Source organism: Salmo salar, chromosome 26 (genome assembly GCF_965601325.2).
Source record: "Salmo salar chromosome 26, fSalSal1, whole genome shotgun sequence".
NCBI lineage: Eukaryota > Metazoa > Chordata > Actinopteri > Salmoniformes > Salmonidae > Salmo > Salmo salar.
The window spans coordinates 48162501-48185076 of NC_138316.1; the positions used below are offsets into that span (position 1 = coordinate 48162501).

The 22576-nt window shown below is 49.6% G+C and overlaps 1 protein-coding gene across 3 annotated transcripts in view; it reads left to right on the top strand.

The window, feature by feature from the left end:
• LOC106587766 (C-myc promoter-binding protein) overlaps window positions 1-22576 on the top strand; it is a 223466-nt gene that overhangs the window by 36292 nt on the left and 164598 nt on the right. For all 3 annotated transcript variants that reach the window (XM_082969800.1, XM_082969801.1, XM_082969802.1), the window contains exon 2: window positions 21112-21437. In XM_082969800.1, the coding sequence (XP_082825926.1) occupies window positions 21130-21437 (308 nt within the window). In that variant the 5' untranslated portion in view covers window positions 21112-21129. The remainder of the gene's footprint in view (window positions 1-21111; window positions 21438-22576) is intronic.

Below are 22576 nucleotides of genomic sequence, written 5' to 3' on the forward strand. Positions count from 1 at the left end.
TCTCCTAGTACACTCTCTCTTCTCCTAGTACACTCTCTCTTCTCCTAGTACACTCTCTCTTCCCCTAGTACACTCTCTCTTCTCCTAGTTCACTCTCTCTTCCCCTAGTACACTCTCTCTTCTCCTAGTACACTCTCTTCTCCTAGTACACTCTCTCTTCCCCTAGTACACTCTCTCTTCCCCTAGTACACTCTCTCTTCTCCTAGTTCACTCTCTCTTCTCCTAGTACACTCTCTTCTCCTAGTACACTCTCTCTTCCCCTAGTACACTCTCTCTTCTCCTAGTACACTCTCTTCTCCTAGTACACTCTCTCTTCTAGTACACTCTCTCTTCTCCTAGTACACTCTCTCTTCCCCTAGTACACTCACTCTTCTCCTAGTACACTCTCTTCTCCTAGTACACTCTCTCTTCCCCTAGTACACTCTCTCTTCCCCTAGTACACTCTCTCTTCCCCTAGTACACTCTCTCTTCTCCTAGTACACTCTCTCTTCCCCTAGTACACTCTCTCTTCTCCTAGTACACTCTCTCTTCCCCTAGTACACTCTCTCTTCTCCTAGTACACTCTCTCTTCCCCTAGTACACTCACTCTTCTCCTAGTACACTCTCTTCTCCTAGTACACTCTCTCTTCTCCTAGTACACTCTCTCTTCCCCTAGTACACTCTCTCTTCTCCCAGGGTAGTTATGCCAAGAGTGTGCAAAGCTGTCATTGGGCAAAGGGTGGCTACTTTGAAGAATCGCAAATATAAAATATATTTAGATTTGTTTAACTTGGGGATCGAGGGTAACCTAATCCCACTGACGGGATTGCTAGCATGGCGGGAAATTCAAAACATCAAAAATCTAATCATTTCAATTTCTCAAACAATCAACTATTTTACACCATTTAAAAGATAAACATCTCCTTAATCGAACCACATTTTCCGATTTTCAAAGAGGCTTTACGGCGAAAGCATAAAGTTAGATTATGTTAGGAGAGTACATAGCCAAAAAAGTACACACATCCATTTTCAATTCAAGGACAGGCGTCACCAAAAGCAGAAAACCAGCTAAAATTATGCACTAACCTTTGACAATCTTCATCAGATGACACTCCTAGGACATTATGTTATACAATACATGCATTTTTGTTCTATCAAGTTCATATTTATATCCAAAAACAGCATTTTACATCGGCGCGTGTCGTGTCTCCCCCAAAACTGCCAGTGAATTTACAAAAAATACTCATTATAAAACGTGGTTAAAGTATTAAACTGTTATTCAAAGAATAACGGTTGCATTCTCCGTGTTGTTAGCTCGTTCGGTAGGCTACTCAAAATGTAGGGCGCGGGAGGGAAAAGTCACGACGAAAAGTCAAAAAAAAAATCTATTTACGTTCGTTCAAACATGTCAAACGTTGTTTAGCGTCAATCTTTTGGTCCATTTTTAACGTGAAACATCAGTAATATTTCAACCCGACCTCTCCTGTGTCTTGAAAGACGTTTTGAAAAATGTCTCGCCTCACATGAATGCGCATGTGCGCGCAATAATAAAGTGACGACATCCCAGGGACGTCAACTTTCCTTCCTTTTCATTCGGTCTCTGTTCATCATAGACGCTTCAAACAACTTTATAAAGATCGTTGACATCTAGTGGAAGCCATAGGAAGTGCAAAATGAATCCTTTGTCACTGTGTGTTTTATTGCCAATGACTTGAAAATAGTACAGCCACAAAATTTTCATTTCCTGCTTGTATTTTTTCTCTCAGGTTTTTGCCTGCCATATGAGTTCTGTTATACTTAGAGACACCATTCAAACAGTTTTAGAAACTTCAGAGTGTTTTCTATCCAAATCTAATATGCATACTCTAGCCCCTAGAGGTTAACACTTTTTTGGTTACTACATGGTTCCATATGTGTTATGTCATAGTTTTGATGTCTTCATTATTATTCTACAATGTAAAAAAATAGTAAAAATAAAGAAAAACCCTTGAATGAGTAGATGTGGTAAAGCTTTTGACCGGTAGTGTGTGTACTGTCTCTCTGTGCAGACCCAGAGTGTGGGGATGGGAGATGTAGTGTGTACTGTCTCTCTGTGCAGACCCAGAGTGTGGGGATGGGAGATGTAGTGTGTACTGTCTCTCTGTGCAGACCCAGAGTGTGGGGATGGGAGATGTAGTGTGTACTGTCTCTCTGTGCAGACCCAGAGTGTGGGGATGGGAGATGTAGTGTGCACTGTCTCTCTGTGCAGACCCAGAGTGTGGGGATGGGAGATGTAGTGTGCACTGTCTCTCTGTGCAGACCCAGAGTGTGGGGATGGGAGATGTAGTGTGTATAGTCTCTCTGTACAGACCCAGAGTGTGGGGATGGGAGATGTAGTGTGTATAGTCTCTCTGTACAGACCCAGAGTGTGGGGATGGTAGATGTAGTGTGTATAGTCTCTCTGTGCAGACCCAGAGTGTGGGGATGGGAGATGTAGTGTGTATAGTCTCTCTGTACAGACCCAGAGTGTGGGGATGGGAGATGTAGTGTGTATAGTCTCTCTGTACAGACCCAGAGTGTGGGGATGGGAGATGTAGTGTGTATAGTCTCTCTGTGCAGACCCAGAGTGTGGGGATGGGAGATGTAGTGTGTATAGTCTCTCTGTGCAGACCCAGAGTGTGGGGATGGGAGATGTAGTGTGTATAGTCTCTCTGTGCAGACCCAGAGTGTGGGGATGGGAGATGTAGTGTGTATAGCCTCTCTGTGCAGACCCAGAGTGTGGGGATGGGAGATGTAGTGTGTATAGTCTCTCTGTACAGACCCAGAGTGTGGGGATGGGAGATGTAGTGTGTATAGTCTCTCTGTGCAGACCCAGAGTGTGGGGATGGGAGATGTAGTGTGTATAGTCTCTCTGTGCAGACCCAGAGTGTGGGGATGGGAGATGTAGTGTGTATAGTCTCTCTGTGCAGACCTAGAGTGTGGGGATGGGAGATGTAGTGTGTATAGTCTCTCTGTACAGACCCAGAGTGTGGGGATGGTAGATGTAGTGTGTATAGTCTCTCTGTGCAGACCCAGAGTGTGGGGATGGGAGATGTAGTGTGTATAGTCTCTCTGTGCAGACCTAGAGTGTGGGGATGGTAGATGTAGTGTGTATAGTCTCTCTGTACAGACCCAGAGTGTGGGGATGGGAGATGTAGTGTGTATAGTCTCTCTGTACAGACCCAGAGTGTGGAGATGGGAGATGTAGTGTGTATAGTCTCTCTGTACAGACCCAGAGTGTGGGGATGGGAGATGTAGTGTGTATAGTCTCTCTGTACAGACCCAGAGTGTGGGGATGGGAGATGTAGTGTGTATAGTCTCTCTGTACAGACCCAGAGTGTGGGGATGGGAGATGTAGTGTGTATAGTCTCTCTGTACAGACCCAGAGTGTGGGGATGGGAGATGTAGTGTGTATAGTCTCTCTGTACAGACCCAGAGTGTGGGGATGGGAGATGTAGTGTGTATAGTCTCTCTGTGCAGACCCAGAGTGTGGGGATGGGAGATGTAGTGTGTATAGTCTCTCTGTACAGACCCAGAGTGTGGGGATGGTAGATGTAGTGTGTATAGTCTCTCTGTACAGACCCAGAGTGTGGGGATGGGAGATGTAGTGTGTATAGTCTCTCTGTACAGACCCAGAGTGTGGCGATGGGAGATGTAGTAGTCTCTCTGTGCAGACCCAGAGTGTGGGGATGGGAGATGTAGTAGTCTCTCTGTGCAGACCCAGAGTGTGGGGATGGGAGATGTAGTAGTCTCTCTGTACAGACCCAGAGTGTGGGGATGGGAGATGTAGTGTGTATAGTCTCTCTGTGCAGACCCAGAGTGTGGGGATGGGAGATGTAGTAGTCTCTCTGTGCAGACCTAGAGTGTGGGGATGGGAGATGTAGTGTGTATAGTATCTCTGTACAGACCCTGAGTGTGGGGATGGGAGATGTAGTGTGTATAGTCTCTCTGTGCAGACCCAGAGTGTGGGGATGGTAGATGTAGTGTGTATAGTCTCTCTGTACAGACCCAGAGTGTGGGGATGGTAGATGTAGTAGTCTCTCTGTGCAGACCCAGAGTGTGGGGATGGTAGATGTAGTGTGTATAGTCTCTCTGTGCAGACCCAGAGTGTGGGGATGGGAGATGTAGTGTGTATAGTCTCTCTGTGCAGACCCAGAGTGTGGGGATGGGAGATGTAGTGTGTACTGTCTCTCTGTGCAGACCCAGAGTGTGGGGATGGGAGATGTAGTGTGTATAGTCTGTCTGTGCAGACCCAGAGTGTGGGGATGGGAGATGTAGTGTGTATAGTCTCTCTGTACAGACCCAGAGTGTGGGGATGGGAGATGTAGTGTGTATAGTCTGTCTGTGCAGACCCAGAGTGTGGGGATGGGAGATGTAGTGTGTATAGTCTCTCTGTGCAGACCTAGAGTGTGGGGATGGGAGATGTAGTGTGTATAGTCTCTCTGTACAGACCCAGAGTGTGGGGATGGGAGATGTAGTGTGTATAGTCTCTCTGTGCAGACCCAGAGTGTGGGGATGGGAGATGTGGTGTGTATAGTCTCTCTGTGCAGACCCAGAGTGTGGGGATGGGAGATGTAGTGTGTATAGTCTCTCTGTGCAGACCCAGAGTTTGGGGATGGGAGATGTAGTGTGTATAGTCTCTCTGTGCAGACCTAGAGTGTGGGGATGGGAGATGTAGTGTGTATAGTCTCTCTGTACAGACCCAGAGTGTGGGGATGGGAGATGTAGTGTGTATAGTCTCTCTGTGCAGACCCAGAGTGTGGGGATGGGAGATGTAGTGTGTATAGTCTCTCTGTGCAGACCCAGAGTGTGGGGATGGGAGATGTAGTGTGTATAGTCTCTCTGTGCAGACCCAGAGTGTGGGGATGGGAGATGTAGTGTGTATAGTCTCTCTGTACAGACCCAGAGTGTGGGGATGGTAGATGTAGTGTGTATAGTCTCTCTGTGCAGACCCAGAGTGTGGGGATGGGAGATGTAGTGTGTATAGTCTCTCTGTGCAGACCTAGAGTGTGGGGATGGGAGATGTAGTGTGTATAGTCTCTCTGTACAGACCCAGAGTGTGGGGATGGGAGATGTAGTGTGTATAGTCTCTCTGTACAGACCCAGAGTGTGGGGATGGGAGATGTAGTGTGTATAGTCTCTCTGTACAGACCCAGAGTGTGGGGATGGGAGATGTCGTGTGTATAGTCTCTCTGTACAGACCCAGAGTGTGGGGATGAGAGATGTAGTGTGTATAGTCTCTCTGTACAGCCCCAGAGTGTGGGGATGGGAGATGTAGTAGTCTCTCTGTGCAGACCCAGAGTGTGGGGATGGGAGATGTAGTAGTCTCTCTGTGCAGACCCAGAGTGTGGGGATGGGAGATGTAGTAGTCTCTCTGTACAGACCCAGAGTGTGGGGATGGGAGATGTAGTGTGTATAGTCTCTCTGTGCAGACCTAGAGTGTGGGGATGGTAGATGTAGTGTGTATAGTCTCTCTGTACAGACCCAGAGTGTGGGGATGGGAGATGTAGTGTGTATAGTCTCTCTGTGCAGACCCAGAGTGTGGGGATGGGAGATGTAGTGTGTATAGTCTCTCTGTGCAGACCTAGAGTGTGGGGATGGTAGATGTAGTGTGTATAGTCTCTCTGTACAGACCCAGAGTGTGGGGATGGGAGATGTAGTAGTCTCTCTGTGCAGACCCAGAGTGTGGGGATGGGAGATGTAGTAGTCTCTCTGTACAGACCCAGAGTGTGGGGATGGGAGATGTAGTGTGTATAGTCTCTCTGTGCAGACCTAGAGTGTGGGGATGGTAGATGTAGTGTGTATAGTCTCTCTGTACAGACCCAGAGTGTGGGGATGGGAGATGTAGTGTGTATAGTCTGTCTGTGCAGACCCAGAGTGTGGGGATGGGAGATGTAGTGTGTATAGTCTCTCTGTACAGACCCAGAGTGTGGGGATGGGAGATGTAGTGTGTATAGTCTGTCTGTGCAGACCCAGAGTGTGGGGATGGGAGATGTAGTGTGTATAGTCTCTCTGTGCAGACCTAGAGTGTGGGGATGGGAGATGTAGTGTGTATAGTCTCTCTGTACAGACCCAGAGTGTGGGGATGGGAGATGTAGTGTGTATAGTCTCTCTGTGCAGACCCAGAGTGTGGGGATGGGAGATGTGGTGTGTATAGTCTCTCTGTGCAGACCCAGAGTGTGGGGATGGGAGATGTAGTAGTCTCTCTGTACAGACCCAGAGTGTGGGGATGGGAGATGTAGTGTGTATAGTCTCTCTGTGCAGACCTAGAGTGTGGGGATGGTAGATGTAGTGTGTATAGTCTCTCTGTACAGACCCAGAGTGTGGGGATGGGAGATGTAGTGTGTATAGTCTCTCTGTGCAGACCCAGAGTGTGGGGATGGGAGATGTAGTGTGTATAGTCTCTCTGTGCAGACCTAGAGTGTGGGGATGGTAGATGTAGTGTGTATAGTCTCTCTGTACAGACCCAGAGTGTGGGGATGGGAGATGTAGTAGTCTCTCTGTGCAGACCCAGAGTGTGGGGATGGGAGATGTAGTAGTCTCTCTGTACAGACCCAGAGTGTGGGGATGGGAGATGTAGTGTGTATAGTCTCTCTGTGCAGACCTAGAGTGTGGGGATGGTAGATGTAGTGTGTATAGTCTCTCTGTACAGACCCAGAGTGTGGGGATGGGAGATGTAGTGTGTATAGTCTGTCTGTGCAGACCCAGAGTGTGGGGATGGGAGATGTAGTGTGTATAGTCTCAATGTACAGACCCAGAGTGTGGGGATGGGAGATGTAGTGTGTATAGTCTCTCTGTGCAGACCCAGAGTGTGGGGATGGGAGATGTGGTGTGTATAGTCTCTCTGTGCAGACCCAGAGTGTGGGGATGGGAGATGTAGTGTGTATAGTCTCTCTGTGCAGACCCAGAGTTTGGGGATGGGAGATGTAGTGTGTATAGTCTCTCTGTGCAGACCTAGAGTGTGGGGATGGGAGATGTAGTGTGTATAGTCTCTCTGTACAGACCCAGAGTGTGGGGATGGGAGATGTAGTGTGTATAGTCTCTCTGTGCAGACCCAGAGTGTGGGGATGGGAGATGTAGTGTGTATAGTCTCTCTGTGCAGACCCAGAGTGTGGGGATGGGAGATGTAGTGTGTATAGTCTCTCTGTGCAGACCCAGAGTGTGGGGATGGGAGATGTAGTGTGTATAGTCTCTCTGTACAGACCCAGAGTGTGGGGATGGTAGATGTAGTGTGTATAGTCTCTCTGTGCAGACCCAGAGTGTGGGGATGGGAGATGTAGTGTGTATAGTCTCTCTGTGCAGACCTAGAGTGTGGGGATGGGAGATGTAGTGTGTATAGTCTCTCTGTACAGACCCAGAGTGTGGGGATGGGAGATGTAGTGTGTATAGTCTCTCTGTACAGACCCAGAGTGTGGGGATGGGAGATGTAGTGTGTATAGTCTCTCTGTACAGACCCAGAGTGTGGGGATGGGAGATGTAGTGTGTATAGTCTCTCTGTACAGACCCAGAGTGTGGGGATGGGAGATGTAGTGTGTATAGTCTCTCTGTACAGACCCAGAGTGTGGGGATGGGAGATGTCGTGTGTATAGTCTCTCTGTACAGACCCAGAGTGTGGGGATGAGAGATGTAGTGTGTATAGTCTCTCTGTACAGACCCAGAGTGTGGGGATGGGAGATGTAGTAGTCTCTCTGTGCAGACCCAGAGTGTGGGGATGGGAGATGTAGTGTGTATATTCTCTCTGTACAGACCCAGAGTGTGGGGATGGGAGATGTAGTAGTCTCTCTGTACAGACCCAGAGTGTGGGGATGGGAGATGTAGTGTGTATAGTCTCTCTGTACAGACCTAGAGTGTGGGGATGGGAGATGTAGTGTGTATATTCTCTCTGTACAGACCCAGAGTGTGGGGATGGGAGATGTAGTAGTCTCTCTGTACAGACCCAGAGTGTGGGGATGGGAGATGTAGTGTGTATAGTCTCTCTGTGCAGACCTAGAGTGTGGGGATGGTAGATGTAGTGTGTATAGTCTCTCTGTACAGACCCAGAGTGTGGGGATGGGAGATGTAGTGTGTATAGTCTCTCTGTGCAGACCCAGAGTGTGGGGATGGGAGATGTAGTGTGTATAGTCTCTCTGTGCAGACCTAGAGTGTGGGGATGGTAGATGTAGTGTGTATAGTCTCTCTGTACAGACCCAGAGTGTGGGGATGGGAGATGTAGTGTGTATAGTCTCTCTGTGCAGACCTAGAGTGTGGGGATGGGAGATGTAGTGTGTATAGTCTCTCTGTACAGACCCAGAGTGTGGGGATGGGAGATGTAGTAGTCTCTCTGTGCAGACCCAGAGTGTGGGGATGGGAGATGTAGTAGTCTCTCTGTGCAGACCCAGAGCGTGGGGATGGGAGATATAGTAGTCTCTCTGTACAGACCCAGAATGTGGGGATGGGAGATGTAGTGTGTATAGTCTCTCTGTGCAGACCTAGAGTGTGGGGATGGTAGATGTAGTGTGTATAGTCTCTCTGTACAGACCCAGAGTGTGGGGATGGGAGATGTAGTGTGTATAGTCTCTCTGTGCAGACCCAGAGTGTGGGGATGGGAGATGTAGTGTGTATAGTCTCTCTGTGCAGACCTAGAGTGTGGGGATGGTAGATGTAGTGTGTATAGTCTCTCTGTACAGACCCAGAGTGTGGGGATGGGAGATGTAGTGTGTATAGTCTCTCTGTACAGACCCAGAGTGTGGGGATGGGAGATGTAGTGTGTATAGTCTCTCTGTGCAGACCCAGAGTGTGGGGATGGGAGATGTAGTAGTCTCTCTGTGCAGACCTAGAGTGTGGGGATGGGAGATGTAGTGTGTATAGTATCTCTGTACAGACCCTGAGTGTGGGGATGGGAGATGTAGTGTGTATAGTCTCTCTGTGCAGACCCAGAGTGTGGGGATGGTAGATGTAGTGTGTATAGTCTCTCTGTACAGACCCAGAGTGTGGGGATGGTAGATGTAGTAGTCTCTCTGTGCAGACCCAGAGTGTGGGGATGGTAGATGTAGTGTGTATAGTCTCTCTGTGCAGACCCAGAGTGTGGGGATGGGAGATGTAGTGTGTATAGTCTCTCTGTGCAGACCCAGAGTGTGGGGATGGGAGATGTAGTGTGTACTGTCTCTCTGTGCAGACCCAGAGTGTGGGGATGGGAGATGTAGTGTGTATAGTCTGTCTGTGCAGACCCAGAGTGTGGGGATGGGAGATGTAGTGTGTATAGTCTCTCTGTACAGACCCAGAGTGTGGGGATGGGAGATGTAGTGTGTATAAGTTGTCTGTGCAGACCCAGAGTGTGGGGATGGGAGATGTAGTGTGTATAGTCTCTCTGTGCAGACCTAGAGTGTGGGGATGGGAGATGTAGTGTGTATAGTCTCTCTGTACAGACCCAGAGTGTGGGGATGGGAGATGTAGTGTGTATAGTCTCTCTGTGCAGACCCAGAGTGTGGGGATGGGAGATGTGGTGTGTATAGTCTCTCTGTGCAGACCTAGAGTGTGGGGATGGGAGATGTAGTGTGTATAGTCTCTCTGTACAGACCCAGAGTGTGGGGATGGGAGATGTAGTGTGTATAGTCTCTCTGTGCAGACCCAGAGTGTGGGGATGGGAGATGTAGTGTGTATAGTCTCTCTGTGCAGACCCAGAGTGTGGGGATGGGAGATGTAGTGTGTATAGTCTCTCTGTGCAGACCCAGAGTGTGGGGATGGGAGATGTAGTGTGTATAGTCTCTCTGTACAGACCCAGAGTGTGGGGATGGTAGATGTAGTGTGTATAGTCTCTCTGTGCAGACCCAGAGTGTGGGGATGGGAGATGTAGTGTGTATAGTCTCTCTGTGCAGACCTAGAGTGTGGGGATGGGAGATGTAGTGTGTATAGTCTCTCTGTACAGACCCAGAGTGTGGGGATGGGAGATGTAGTGTGTATAGTCTCTCTGTACAGACCCAGAGTGTGGGGATGGGAGATGTAGTGTGTATAGTCTCTCTGTACAGACCCAGAGTGTGGGGATGGGAGATGTAGTGTGTATAGTCTCTCTGTACAGACCCAGAGTGTGGGGATGGGAGATGTAGTGTGTATAGTCTCTCTGTACAGACCCAGAGTGTGGGGATGGGAGATGTCGTGTGTATAGTCTCTCTGTACAGACCCAGAGTGTGGGGATGAGAGATGTAGTGTGTATAGTCTCTCTGTACAGACCCAGAGTGTGGGGATGGGAGATGTAGTAGTCTCTCTGTGCAGACCCAGAGTGTGGGGATGGGAGATGTAGTAGTCTCTCTGTGCAGACCCAGAGTGTGGGGATGGGAGATGTAGTAGTCTCTCTGTACAGACCCAGAGTGTGGGGATGGGAGATGTAGTGTGTATAGTCTCTCTGTGCAGACCTAGAGTGTGGGGATGGTAGATGTAGTGTGTATAGTCTCTCTGTACAGACCCAGAGTGTGGGGATGGGAGATGTAGTGTGTATAGTCTCTCTGTGCAGACCCAGAGTGTGGGGATGGGAGATGTAGTGTGTATAGTCTCTCTGTGCAGACCTAGAGTGTGGGGATGGTAGATGTAGTGTGTATAGTCTCTCTGTACAGACCCAGAGTGTGGGGATGGGAGATGTAGTGTGTATAGTCTCTCTGTGCAGACCTAGAGTGTGGGGATGGGAGATGTAGTGTGTATAGTCTCTCTGTACAGACCCAGAGTGTGGGGATGGGAGATGTAGTAGTCTCTCTGTGCAGACCCAGAGTGTGGGGATGGGAGATGTAGTAGTCTCTCTGTGCAGACCCAGAGCGTGGGGATGGGAGATATAGTAGTCTCTCTGTACAGACCCAGAGTGTGGGGATGGGAGATGTAGTGTGTATAGTCTCTCTGTGCAGACCTAGAGTGTGGGGATGGTAGATGTAGTGTGTATAGTCTCTCTGTACAGACCCAGAGTGTGGGGATGGGAGATGTAGTGTATATAGTCTCTCTGTGCAGACCCAGAGTGTGGGGATGGGAGATGTAGTGTGTATAGTCTCTCTGTGCAGACCTAGAGTGTGGGGATGGTAGATGTAGTGTGTATAGTCTCTCTGTACAGACCCAGAGTGTGGGGATGGGAGATGTAGTGTCTATAGTCTCTCTGTGCAGACCCAGAGTGTGGGGATGGGAGATGTAGTGTGTATAGTCTCTCTGTACAGACCCAGAGTGTGGGGATGGTAGATGTAGTGTGTATAGTCTCTCTGTACAGACCTAGAGTATGGGGATGGTAGATGTAGTGTGTATAGTCTCTCTGTACAGACCCAGAGTGTGGGGATGGGAGATGTAGTGTGTATAGTCTCTCTGTACAGACCCAGAGTGTGGGGATGGGAGATGTAGTGTGTATAGTCTCTCTGTGCAGACCCAGAGTGTGGGGATGGGAGATGTAGTAGTCTCTCTGTGCAGACCTAGAGTGTGGGGATGGGAGATGTAGTGTGTATAGTATCTCTGTACAGACCCTGAGTGTGGGGATGGGAGATGTAGTGTGTATAGTCTCTCTGTGCAGACCCAGAGTGTGGGGATGGTAGATGTAGTGTGTATAGTCTCTCTGTACAGACCCAGAGTGTGGGGATGGTAGATGTAGTAGTCTCTCTGTGCATACCCAGAGTGTGGGGATGGTAGATGTAGTGTGTATAGTCTCTCTGTGCAGACCCAGAGTGTGGGGATGGGAGATGTAGTGTGTATAGTCTCTCTGTGCAGACCCAGAGTGTGGGGATGGGAGATGTAGTGTGTACTGTCTCTCTGTGCAGACCCAGAGTGTGGGGATGGGAGATGTAGTGTGTATAGTCTCTCTGTACAGACCCAGAGTGTGGGGATGGGAGATTTAGTATGTATAGTCTCTCTGTACAGACCCAGAGTGTGGGGATGGGAGATGTAGTGTGTATAGTCTCTCTGTACAGACCCAGAGTGTGGGGATGGGAGATGTAGTGTGTATAGTCTCTCTGTGCAGACCCAGAGTGTGGGGATGGGAGATGTAGTGTGTATAGTCTCTCTGTGCAGACCCAGAGTGTGGGGATGGGAGATGTAGTGTGTATAGTCTCTCTGTACAGACCCAGAGTGTGGGGATGGGAGATGTAGTGTGTATAGTCTCTCTGTACAGACCCAGAGTTTGGGGATGGGAGATGTAGTGTGTATAGTCTCTCTGTACAGACCCAGAGTGTGGGGATGGGAGATGTATTGTGTATAGTCTCTCTGTGCAGACCTAGAGTGTGGGGATGGTAGATGTAGTGTGTATAGTCTCTCTGTACAGACCCAGAGTGTGGGGATGGGAGATGTAGTGTGTATAGTCTCTCTGTACAGACCCAGAGTGTGGGGATGGGAGATGTAGTAGTCTCTCTGTGCAGACCCAGAGTGTGTGGATGGGAGATGTAGTAGTCTCTCTGTGCAGACCCAGAGTGTGGGGATGGGAGATGTAGTAATCTCTCTGTACAGACCCAGAGTGTGGGGATGGGAGATGTAGTGTGTATAGTCTCTCTGTGCAGACCTAGAGTGTGGGGATGGTAGATGTAGTGTGTATAGTCTCTCTGTACAGACCCAGAGTGTGGGGATGGGAGATGTAGTGTGTATAGTCTCTCTGTGCAGACCCAGAGTGTGGGGATGGGAGATGTAGTGTGTATAGTCTCTCTGTGCAGACCCAGAGTGTGGGGATGGGAGATGTAGTGTGTATAGTCTCTCTGTACAGACCCAGAGTGTGGGGATGGTAGATGTAGTGTGTATAGTCTCTCTGTACAGACCCAGAGTGTGGGGATGGGAGATGTAGTGTGTATAGTCTCTCTGTACAGACCCAGAGTGTGGGGATGGGAGATGTAGTGTGTATAGTCTCTCTGTGCAGACCCAGAGTGTGGGGATGGGAGATGTAGTAGTCTCTCTGTGCAGACCTAGAGTGTGGGGATGGGAGATGTAGTGTGTATAGTATCTCTGTACAGACCCAGAGTGTGGGGATGGGAGATGTAGTGTGTATAGTCTCTCTGTGCAGACCCAGAGTGTGGGGATGGTAGATGTAGTGTGTATAGTCTCTCTGTACAGACCCAGAGTGTGGGGATGGTAGATGTAGTAGTCTCTCTGTACAGACCCAGAGTGTGGGGATGGGAGATGTAGTGTGTATAGTCTCTCTGTGCAGACCCAGAGTGTGGGGATGGGAGATGTAGTGTGTATAGTCTCTCTGTGCAGACCCAGAGTGTCGGGATGGTAGATGTAGTGTGTATAGTCTCTCTGTACAGACCCAGAGTGTGGGGATGGTAGATGTAGTAGTCTCTCTGTACAGACCCAGAGTGTGGGGATGGGAGATGTAGTGTGTATAGTCTCTCTGTGCAGACCCAGAGTGTGGGGATGGGAGATGTAGTGTGTACTGTCTCTCTGTGCAGACCCAGAGTGTGGGGATGGGAGATGTAGTGTGTATAGTCTCTCTGTACAGACCCAGAGTGTGGGGATGGGAGATGTAGTATGTATAGTCTCTCTGTACAGACCCAGAGTGTGGGGATGGGAGATGTAGTGTGTATAGTCTCTCTGTACAGACCCAGAGTGTGGGGATGGGAGATGTAGTGTGTATAGTCTCTCTGTGCAGACCCAGAGTGTGGGGATGGGAGATGTAGTGTGTATAGTCTCTCTGTGCAGACCCAGAGTGTGGGGATGGGAGATGTAGTGTGTATTGTCTCTCTGTACAGACCCAGAGTGTGGGGATGGGAGATGTAGTGTGTATAGTCTCTCTGTACAGACCCAGAGTGTGGGGATGGGAGATGTATTGTGTATAGTCTCTCTGTACAGACCCAGAGTGTGGGGATGGGAGATGTAGTAGTCTCTCTGTGCAGACCCAGAGTGTGGGGATGGGAGATGTAGTAGTCTCTCTGTGCAGACCTAGAGTGTGGGGATGGGAGATGTAGTAATCTCTCTGTACAGACCCAGAGTGTGGGGATGGGAGATGTAGTGTGTATAGTCTCTCTGTGCAGACCTAGAGTGTGGGGATGGTAGATGTAGTGTGTATAGTCTCTCTGTACAGACCCAGAGTGTGGGGATGGGAGATGTAGTGTGTATAGTCTCTCTGTGCAGACCCAGAGTGTGGGGATGGGAGATGTAGTGTGTATAGTCTCTCTGTGCAGACCTAGAGTGTGGGGATGGGAGATGTAGTGTGTATAGTCTCTCTGTACAGACCCAGAGTGTGGGGATGGTAGATGTAGTGTGTATAGTCTCTCTGTACAGACCCAGAGTGTGGGGATGGGAGATGTAGTGTGTATAGTCTCTCTGTACAGACCCAGAGTGTGGGGATGGGAGATGTAGTGTGTATAGTCTCTCTGTGCAGACCCAGAGTGTGGGGATGGGAGATGTAGTAGTCTCTCTGTGCAGACCTAGAGTGTGGGGATGGGAGATGTAGTGTGTATAGTATCTCTGTACAGACCCAGAGTGTGGGGATGGGAGATGTAGTGTGTATAGTCTCTCTGTGCAGACCCAGAGTGTGGGGATGGTAGATGTAGTGTGTATAGTCTCTCTGTACAGACCCAGAGTGTGGGGATGGTAGAGTGTGGGGATGGTAGATGTAGTAGTCTCTCTGTGCAGACCCAGAGTGTGGGGATGGTAGATGTAGTGTGTATAGTCTCTCTGTACAGACCCAGAGTGTGGGGATGGTAGATGTAGTGTGTATAGTCTCTCTGTACAGACCCAGAGTGTGGGGATGGGAGATGTAGTGTGTATAGTCTCTCTGTACAGACCCAGAGTGTGGGGATGGGAGATGTAATGTGTATAGTCTCTCTGTGCAGACCCAGAGTGTGGGGATGGGAGATGTAGTGTGTATAGTCTCTCTGTACAGACCCAGAGTGTGGGGATGGGAGATGTAGTGTGTATAGTCTCTCTGTGCAGACCCAGAGTGTGGGGATGGGAGATGTAGTGTGTATAGTCTCTCTGTGCAGACCCAGAGTGTGGGGATGGGAGATGTAGTGTGTATAGTCTCTCTGTACAGACCCAGAGTGTGGGGATGGGAGATGTAGTGTGTATAGTCTCTCTGTACAGACCCAGAGTGTGGGGATGGTAGATGTAGTAGTCTCTCTGTACAGACCCAGAGTGTGGGGATGGGAGATGTAGTGTGTATATTCTCTCTGTACAGACCCAGAGTGTGGGGATGGGAGATGTAGTAGTCTCTCTGTGCAGACCCAGAGTGTGGGGATGGGAGATGTAGTGTGTATAGTCTCTCTTTACAGACCCAGAGTGTGGGGATGGGAGATGTAGTAGTCTCTCTGTACAGACCCAGAGTGTGGGGATGGGAGATGTAGTGTGTATAGTCTCTCTCTGTGCAGACCCAGAGTGTGGGGATGGGAGATGTAGTGTGTATAGTGTCTCTGTACAGACCCAGAGTGTGGGGATGGGAGATGTAGTGTGTATAGTCTCTCTGTACAGACCCAGAGTGTGGGGATGGGAGATGTAGTAGTCTCTCTGTGCAGACCCAGAGTGTGGGGATGGGAGATGTAGTGTGTATAGTCTCTCTTTACAGACCCAGAGTGTGGGGATGGGAGATGTAGTAGTCTCTCTGTACAGACCCAGAGTGTGGGGATGGGAGATGTAGTGTGTATAGTCTCTCTCTGTGCAGACCCAGAGTGTGGGGATGGGAGATGTAGTGTGTATAGTCTCTCTGTACAGACCCAGAGTGTGGGGATGGGAGATGTAGTGTGTATAGTGTCTCTGTACAGACCCAGAGTGTGGGGATGGGAGATGTAGTGTGTATAGTCTCTCTGTACAGACCCAGAGTGTGGGGATGAGAGATGTAGTGTGTATAGTCTCTCTGTACAGACCCAGAGTGTGGGGATGGTAGATGTAGTAGTCTCTCTGTACAGACCCAGAGTGTGGGGATGGGAGATGTAGTAGTCTCTCTGTACAGACCCAGAGTGTGGGGATGGGAGATGTAGTGTGTATAGTCTCTCTGTACAGACCCAGAGTGTGGGGATGGGAGATGTAGTGTGTATAGTCTCTCTGTACAGACCCAGAGTGTGGGGATGGGAGATGTAGTAGTATCTCTGTACAGACCTAGAGTGTAGGGATGGGAGATGTAGTGTGTATTGTCTCTCTGTACAGACCCAGAGTGTGGGGATGGGAGATGTAATGTGTATAGTCTCTCTGTACAGACCCAGAGTGTGGGGATGGGAGATGTAGTGTGTATAGTCTCTCTGTACAGACCTAGAGTGTGGGGATGGGAGATGTAGTGTGTATAGTCTCTCTGTACAGACCCAGAGTGTGGGGATGGGAGATGTAGTGTGTATAGTCTCTCTGTACAGACCCAGAGTGTGGGGATGGGAGATGTAGTGTGTATAGTCTCTCTGTACAGACCCAGAGTGTGGGGATGGGAGATGTAGTAGTATCTCTGTACAGACCTAGAGTGTAGGGATGGGAGATGTAGTGTGTATTGTCTCTCTGTACAGACCCAGAGTGTGGGGATGGGAGATGTAATGTGTATAGTCTCTCTGTACAGACCCAGAGTGTGGGGATGGGAGATGTAGTGTGTATAGTCTCTCTGTACAGACCTAGAGTGTGGGGATGGGAGATGTAGTGTGTATAGTCTCTCTGTACAGACCCAGAGTGTGGGGATGGGAGATGTAGTGTGTATAGTCTCTCTGTACAGACCCAGAGTGTGGGGATGGTAGATGTAGTGTGTACTGTCTCTCTGTACAGACCCAGAGTGTGGGGATGGGAGATGTAGTAGTCTCTCTGTACAGACCCAGAGTGTGGGGATTGTTAGATGTAGTGTGTATAGTCTCTCTCTGTGCAGACCCAGAGTGTGGGGATGGGAGATGTAGTGTGTATAGTCTCTCTGTACAGACCCAGAGTGTGGGGATGGGAGATGTAGTGTGTATAGTATCTCTGTACAGACCCAGAGTGTGGGGATGGGAGATGTAGTGTGTATAGTCTCTCTGTACAGACCCAGAGTGTGGGGATGGGAGATGTAGTGTGTATAGTATCTCTGTACAGACCCAGAGTGTGGGGATGGGAGATGTAGTGTGTATAGTCTCTCTGTACAGACCCAGAGTGTGGGGATGGGAGATGTAGTGTGTATAGTCTCTCTGTGCAGACCCAGAGTGTGGGGATGGGAGATGTAGTAGTCTCTCTGTGCAGACCTAGAGTGTGGGGATGGGAGATGTAGTGTGTATAGTATCTCTGTACAGACCCAGAGTGTGGGGATGGGAGATGTAGTGTGTATAGTCTCTCTGTGCAGACCCAGAGTGTGGGGATGGTAGATGTAGTGTGTATAGTCTCTCTGTACAGACCCAGAGTGTGGGGATGGGAGATGTAGTAGTCTCTCTGTGCAGACCCAGAGTGTGGGGATGGTAGATGTAGTGTGTATAGTCTCTCTGTACAGACCCAGAGTGTGGGGATGGTAGATGTAGTGTGTATAGTCTCTCTGTACAGACCCAGAGTGTGGGGATGGGAGATGTAGTGTGTATAGTCTCTCTGTACAGACCCAGAGTGTGGGGATGGGAGATGTAATGTGTATAGTCTCTCTGTGCAGACCCAGAGTGTGGGGATGGGAGATGTAGTGTGTATAGTCTCTCTGTACAGACCCAGAGTGTGGGGATGGGAGATGTAGTGTGTATAGTCTCTCTGTGCAGACCCAGAGTGTGGGGATGGGAGATGTAGTGTGTATAGTCTCTCTGTGCAGACCCAGAGTGTGGGGATGGGAGATGTAGTGTGTATAGTCTCTCTGTACAGACCCAGAGTGTGGGGATGGGAGATGTAGTGTGTATAGTCTCTCTGTACAGACCCAGAGTGTGGGGATGGTAGATGTAGTAGTCTCTCTGTACAGACCCAGAGTGTGGGGATGGGAGATGTAGTGTGTATATTCTCTCTGTACAGACCCAGAGTGTGGGGATGGGAGATGTAGTAGTCTCTCTGTGCAGACCCAGAGTGTGGGGATGGGAGATGTAGTGTGTATAGTCTCTCTTTACAGACCCAGAGTGTGGGGATGGGAGATGTAGTAGTCTCTCTGTACAGACCCAGAGTGTGGGGATGGGAGATGTAGTGTGTATAGTCTCTCTCTGTGCAGACCCAGAGTGTGGGGATGGGAGATGTAGTGTGTATAGTGTCTCTGTACAGACCCAGAGTGTGGGGATGGGAGATGTAGTGTGTATAGTCTCTCTGTACAGACCCAGAGTGTGGGGATGGGAGATGTAGTAGTCTCTCTGTGCAGACCCAGAGTGTGGGGATGGGAGATGTAGTGTGTATAGTCTCTCTTTACAGACCCAGAGTGTGGGGATGGGAGATGTAGTAGTCTCTCTGTACAGACCCAGAGTGTGGGGATGGGAGATGTAGTGTGTATAGTCTCTCTCTGTGCAGACCCAGAGTGTGGGGATGGGAGATGTAGTGTGTATAGTCTCTCTGTACAGACCCAGAGTGTGGGGATGGGAGATGTAGTGTGTATAGTGTCTCTGTACAGACCCAGAGTGTGGGGATGGGAGATGTAGTGTGTATAGTCTCTCTGTACAGACCCAGAGTGTGGGGATGGGAGATGTAGTGTGTATAGTATCTCTGTACAGACCCAGAGTGTGGGGATGGTAGATGTAGTAGTCTCTCTGTACAGACCCAGAGTGTGGGGATGGGAGATGTAGTGTGTATAGTCTCTCTGTACAGACCCAGAGTGTGGGGATGGGAGATGTAGTGTGTATAGTCTCTCTGTACAGACCCAGAGTGTGGGGATGGGAGATGTAGTAGTATCTCTGTACAGACCTAGAGTGTAGGGATGGGAGATGTAGTGTGTATTGTCTCTCTGTACAGACCCAGAGTGTGGGGATGGGAGATGTAATGTGTATAGTCTCTCTGTACAGACCCAGAGTGTGGGGATGGGAGATGTAGTGTGTATAGTCTCTCTGTACAGACCTAGAGTGTGGGGATGGGAGATGTAGTGTGTATAGTCTCTCTGTACAGACCCAGAGTGTGGGGATGGGAGATGTAGTGTGTATAGTCTCTCTGTACAGACCCAGAGTGTGGGGATGGTAGATGTAGTGTGTACTGTCTCTCTGTACAGACCCAGAGTGTGGGGATGGGAGATGTAGTAGTCTCTCTGTACAGACCCAGAGTGTGGGGATTGTTAGATGTAGTGTGTACTGTCTCTCTGTACAGACCCAGAGTGTGGGGATGGGAGATGTAGTGTGTATAGTCTCTCTGTACAGACCTAGAGTGTGGGGATGGGAGATGTAGTAGTATCTCTGTACAGACCTAGAGTGTAGGGATGGGAGATGTAGTGTGTATTGTCTCTCTGTACAGACCCAGAGTGTGGGGATGGGAGATGTAGTGTGTATAGTCTCTCTGTACAGACCCAGAGTGTGGGGATGGGAGATGTAGTGTGTATAGTATCTCTGTACAGACCCAGAGTGTGGGGATGGGAGATGTAGTGTGTATAGTCTCTCTGTACAGACCCAGAGTGTGGGGATGGGAGATGTAGTGTGTATAGTCTCTCTGTACAGACCCAGAGTGTGGGGATGGGAGATGTAGTGTGTATAGTCTCTCTGTACAGACCCAGAGTGTGGGGATGGTAGATGTAGTAGTCTCTCTGTACAGACCCAGAGTGTGGGGATGGGAGATGTAGTGTGTATAGTCTCTCTGTACAGACCTAGAGTGTGGGGATGGGAGATGTAGTGTGTATAGTCTCTCTGTACAGACCTAGAGTGTGGGGATGGTAGATGTAGTGTGTATAGTCTCTCTGTACAGACCCAGAGTGTGGGGATGGGAGATGTAGTGTGTATAGTCTCTCTGTACAGACCCAGAGTGTGGGGATGGGAGATGTAGTGTGTATAGTCTCTCTGTACAGACCCAGAGTGTGGGGATGGGAGATGTAGTGTGTATAGTCTCTCTGTACAGACCTAGAGTGTGGGGATGGGAGATGTAGTGTGTATAGTCTCTCTGTACAGACCCAGAGTGTGGGGATGGGAGATGTAGTGTGTATAGTCTCTCTGTACAGACCCAGAGTGTGGGGATGGTAGATGTAGTGTGTATAGTCTCTCTGTACAGACCTAGAGTGTGGGGATGGGAGATGTAGTGTGTATAGTCTCTCTGTACAGACCCAGAGTGTGGGGATGGGAGATGTAGTGTGTATAGTCTCTCTGTACAGACCCAGAGTGTGGGGATGGGAGATGTAGTGTGTATAGTCTCTCTGTGCAGACCCAGAGTGTGGGGATGGGAGATGTAGTGTGTATAGTCTCTCTGTACAGACCCAGAGTGTGGGGATGGGAGATGTAGTGTGTATAGTCTCTCTGTACAGACCCAGAGTGTGGGGATGGGAGATGTAGTGTGTATAGTCTCTCTGTACAGACCCAGAGTGTGGGGATGGTAGATGTAGTGTGTACTGTCTCTCTGTACAGACCCAGAGTGTGGGGATGGGAGATGTAGTGTGTATAGTCTCTCTGTACAGACCTAGAGTGTGGGGATGGGAGATGTAGTAGTATCTCTGTACAGACCTAGAGTGTGGGGATGGTAGATGTAGTGTGTATAGTCTCTCTGTACAGACCCAGAGTGTGGGGATGGGAGATGTAGTAGTCTCTCTGTACAGACCCGGGGGGGGGGAGAGAGGGTGCCCTGGCGGATGGGAGATGTAGTGTGTATAGTCTCTCTGTACAGACCCGGGTGGGGAGGGAGTGTGGGGTCTCAGAGTGTGGGGATGGGAGATGTAGTGTGTATAGTCTCTCTGTGCAGACCTAGAGTGTGGGGTTGGGAGATGTAGTGTGTATAGTCTCTCTGTACAGACCCAGAGTGTGGGGATGGGAGATGTAGTGTGTATAGTCTCTCTGTACAGACCCAGAGTGTGGGGATGGGAGATGTAGTAGTCTCTCTGTGCAGACCCAGAGTGTGGGGATGGGAGATGTAGTAGTCTCTCTGTGCAGACCTAGAGTGTGGGGATGGGAGATGGAGGACAAGGTGCTTTGTAGGTAGCATGCTAATTCTCTAACACCTCTCTCGCTTTCTCTCTTTTTATCTCTTTCTCTCTGTCTCTCTCTGTCTCTCGTTCTCTCTCTCTCTGTCTCTCTTTCTCTCTCTGTCTCTCTCTTTCTCTCTCTGTCTCTCTTTCTCTCTCTGTCTCTCTTTCTCTCTCTTTCTCTCTCTGTCTCTCTTTCTCTCTGCATCTGTCTGTCTCTCCTCCAGACCTAATAGTGATGGGAGATGGAGGACAAGGGGCCTCGTGTAGCAGACTACTTCGTGCTGGCTGGTCTGACCGACTCCTCCACGCCACTGGAGCAGGAGATCCACTTCCACGATGTCTGCCACAAGACGGCCAAACCCAAGCCGCCCATCACCGACGTCGCTGTGGTGATGCGCTCGCTGGGTGAAGAGGTGCCTCCTGGGTACACGTGTGTGGAATCCACGCCGTCCGGTCTGTCAGCTGACTTGAACAACGGAAGTCTCATGGCGCCACAGATCTTCCTGTGTTACAGACGAGGACGGGACAAACCACCACTCACTGACCTGGGGTAGGTAGACAAACCTGGGGTAGTTATGACCTGGGGTAGATATGACCTGGGGTAGTTATGACCTGGGGTAGGTAGACAAACCTGGCGTAGTTATGACCTGGGGTAGTTATGACCTGGGGTAGGTAGACAAACCTGGGGTAGTTATGAGCCAAGGTAGTTATGAGCCAGGGTAGTTATGACCCGGGGTAGTTATGACCCGGGGTAGTTATGACCCGGGGTAGTTATGACCTGGGGTAGTTATGACCTGGGGTAGTTATGACCCGGGGTAGATATGACCTGGGGTAGTTATGAGCCGGGGTAGATATGACCTGGGGTAGTTATGAGCCGGGGTAGATATGACCTGGGGTAGTTATGAGCTGGGGTAGTTATGAGCCGGGGTAGATATGACCTGGGGTAGTTATGACCTGGCGTACTTATGACCTGGGGTAGTTATGAGCCGGGGTATGTTATGACCTGGGATAGATATGACCTGGGGTAGATATGACCTGGGGTAGTTATGAACTGGGGTAGATATGACCTGGGTTAGTTATGACCTGGGGTAGTTATGACCTGGGGTAGTTATGACCTGGGTTAGTTATGACCTGGGGTAGATATGACCTGGGGTAGATATGACCTGGGGTAGTTATGACCTGGGGTAGTTATGACCTGGGGTAGATATGACCTGGGGTAGATATGACCTGGGTTAGTTATGACCTGGGGTAGATATGACCTGGGGTAGATATGACCTGGGGTAGGTAGATGTAGATTAGAGGTCAGGGTTAGAGGTCAGGGTTAGAGGTCAGGGTTAGAAGTCAGTGTTAGAGGTCAGGGTTAGAGGTCAGGGTTAGAAGTCAGTGTTAGAGGTCAGGGTTAGAGGTCAGGGTTAAGGTCAGGGTTAGAAGTCAGTGTTAGAGGTCAGGGTTAGAGGTCAGGGTTAGAAGTCAGTGTTAGAGGTCAGGGTTAGAGGTCAGGGTTAGAGGTCAGGGTTAGAGGTCAGGGTTAAGGTCAGGGTTAAGGTCAGGGTTAGAGGTCAGGGTTAGAGGTCAGGGTTAGAGGTCAGGGTTAGAGGTCAGGGTTAGAGGTCAGGGTTAAGGTCAGGGTTAAAGTCAGGGTTAAGGTCAGGGTTAAGGTCGTAGCTAAATGACAGATTCCTCTCCTCC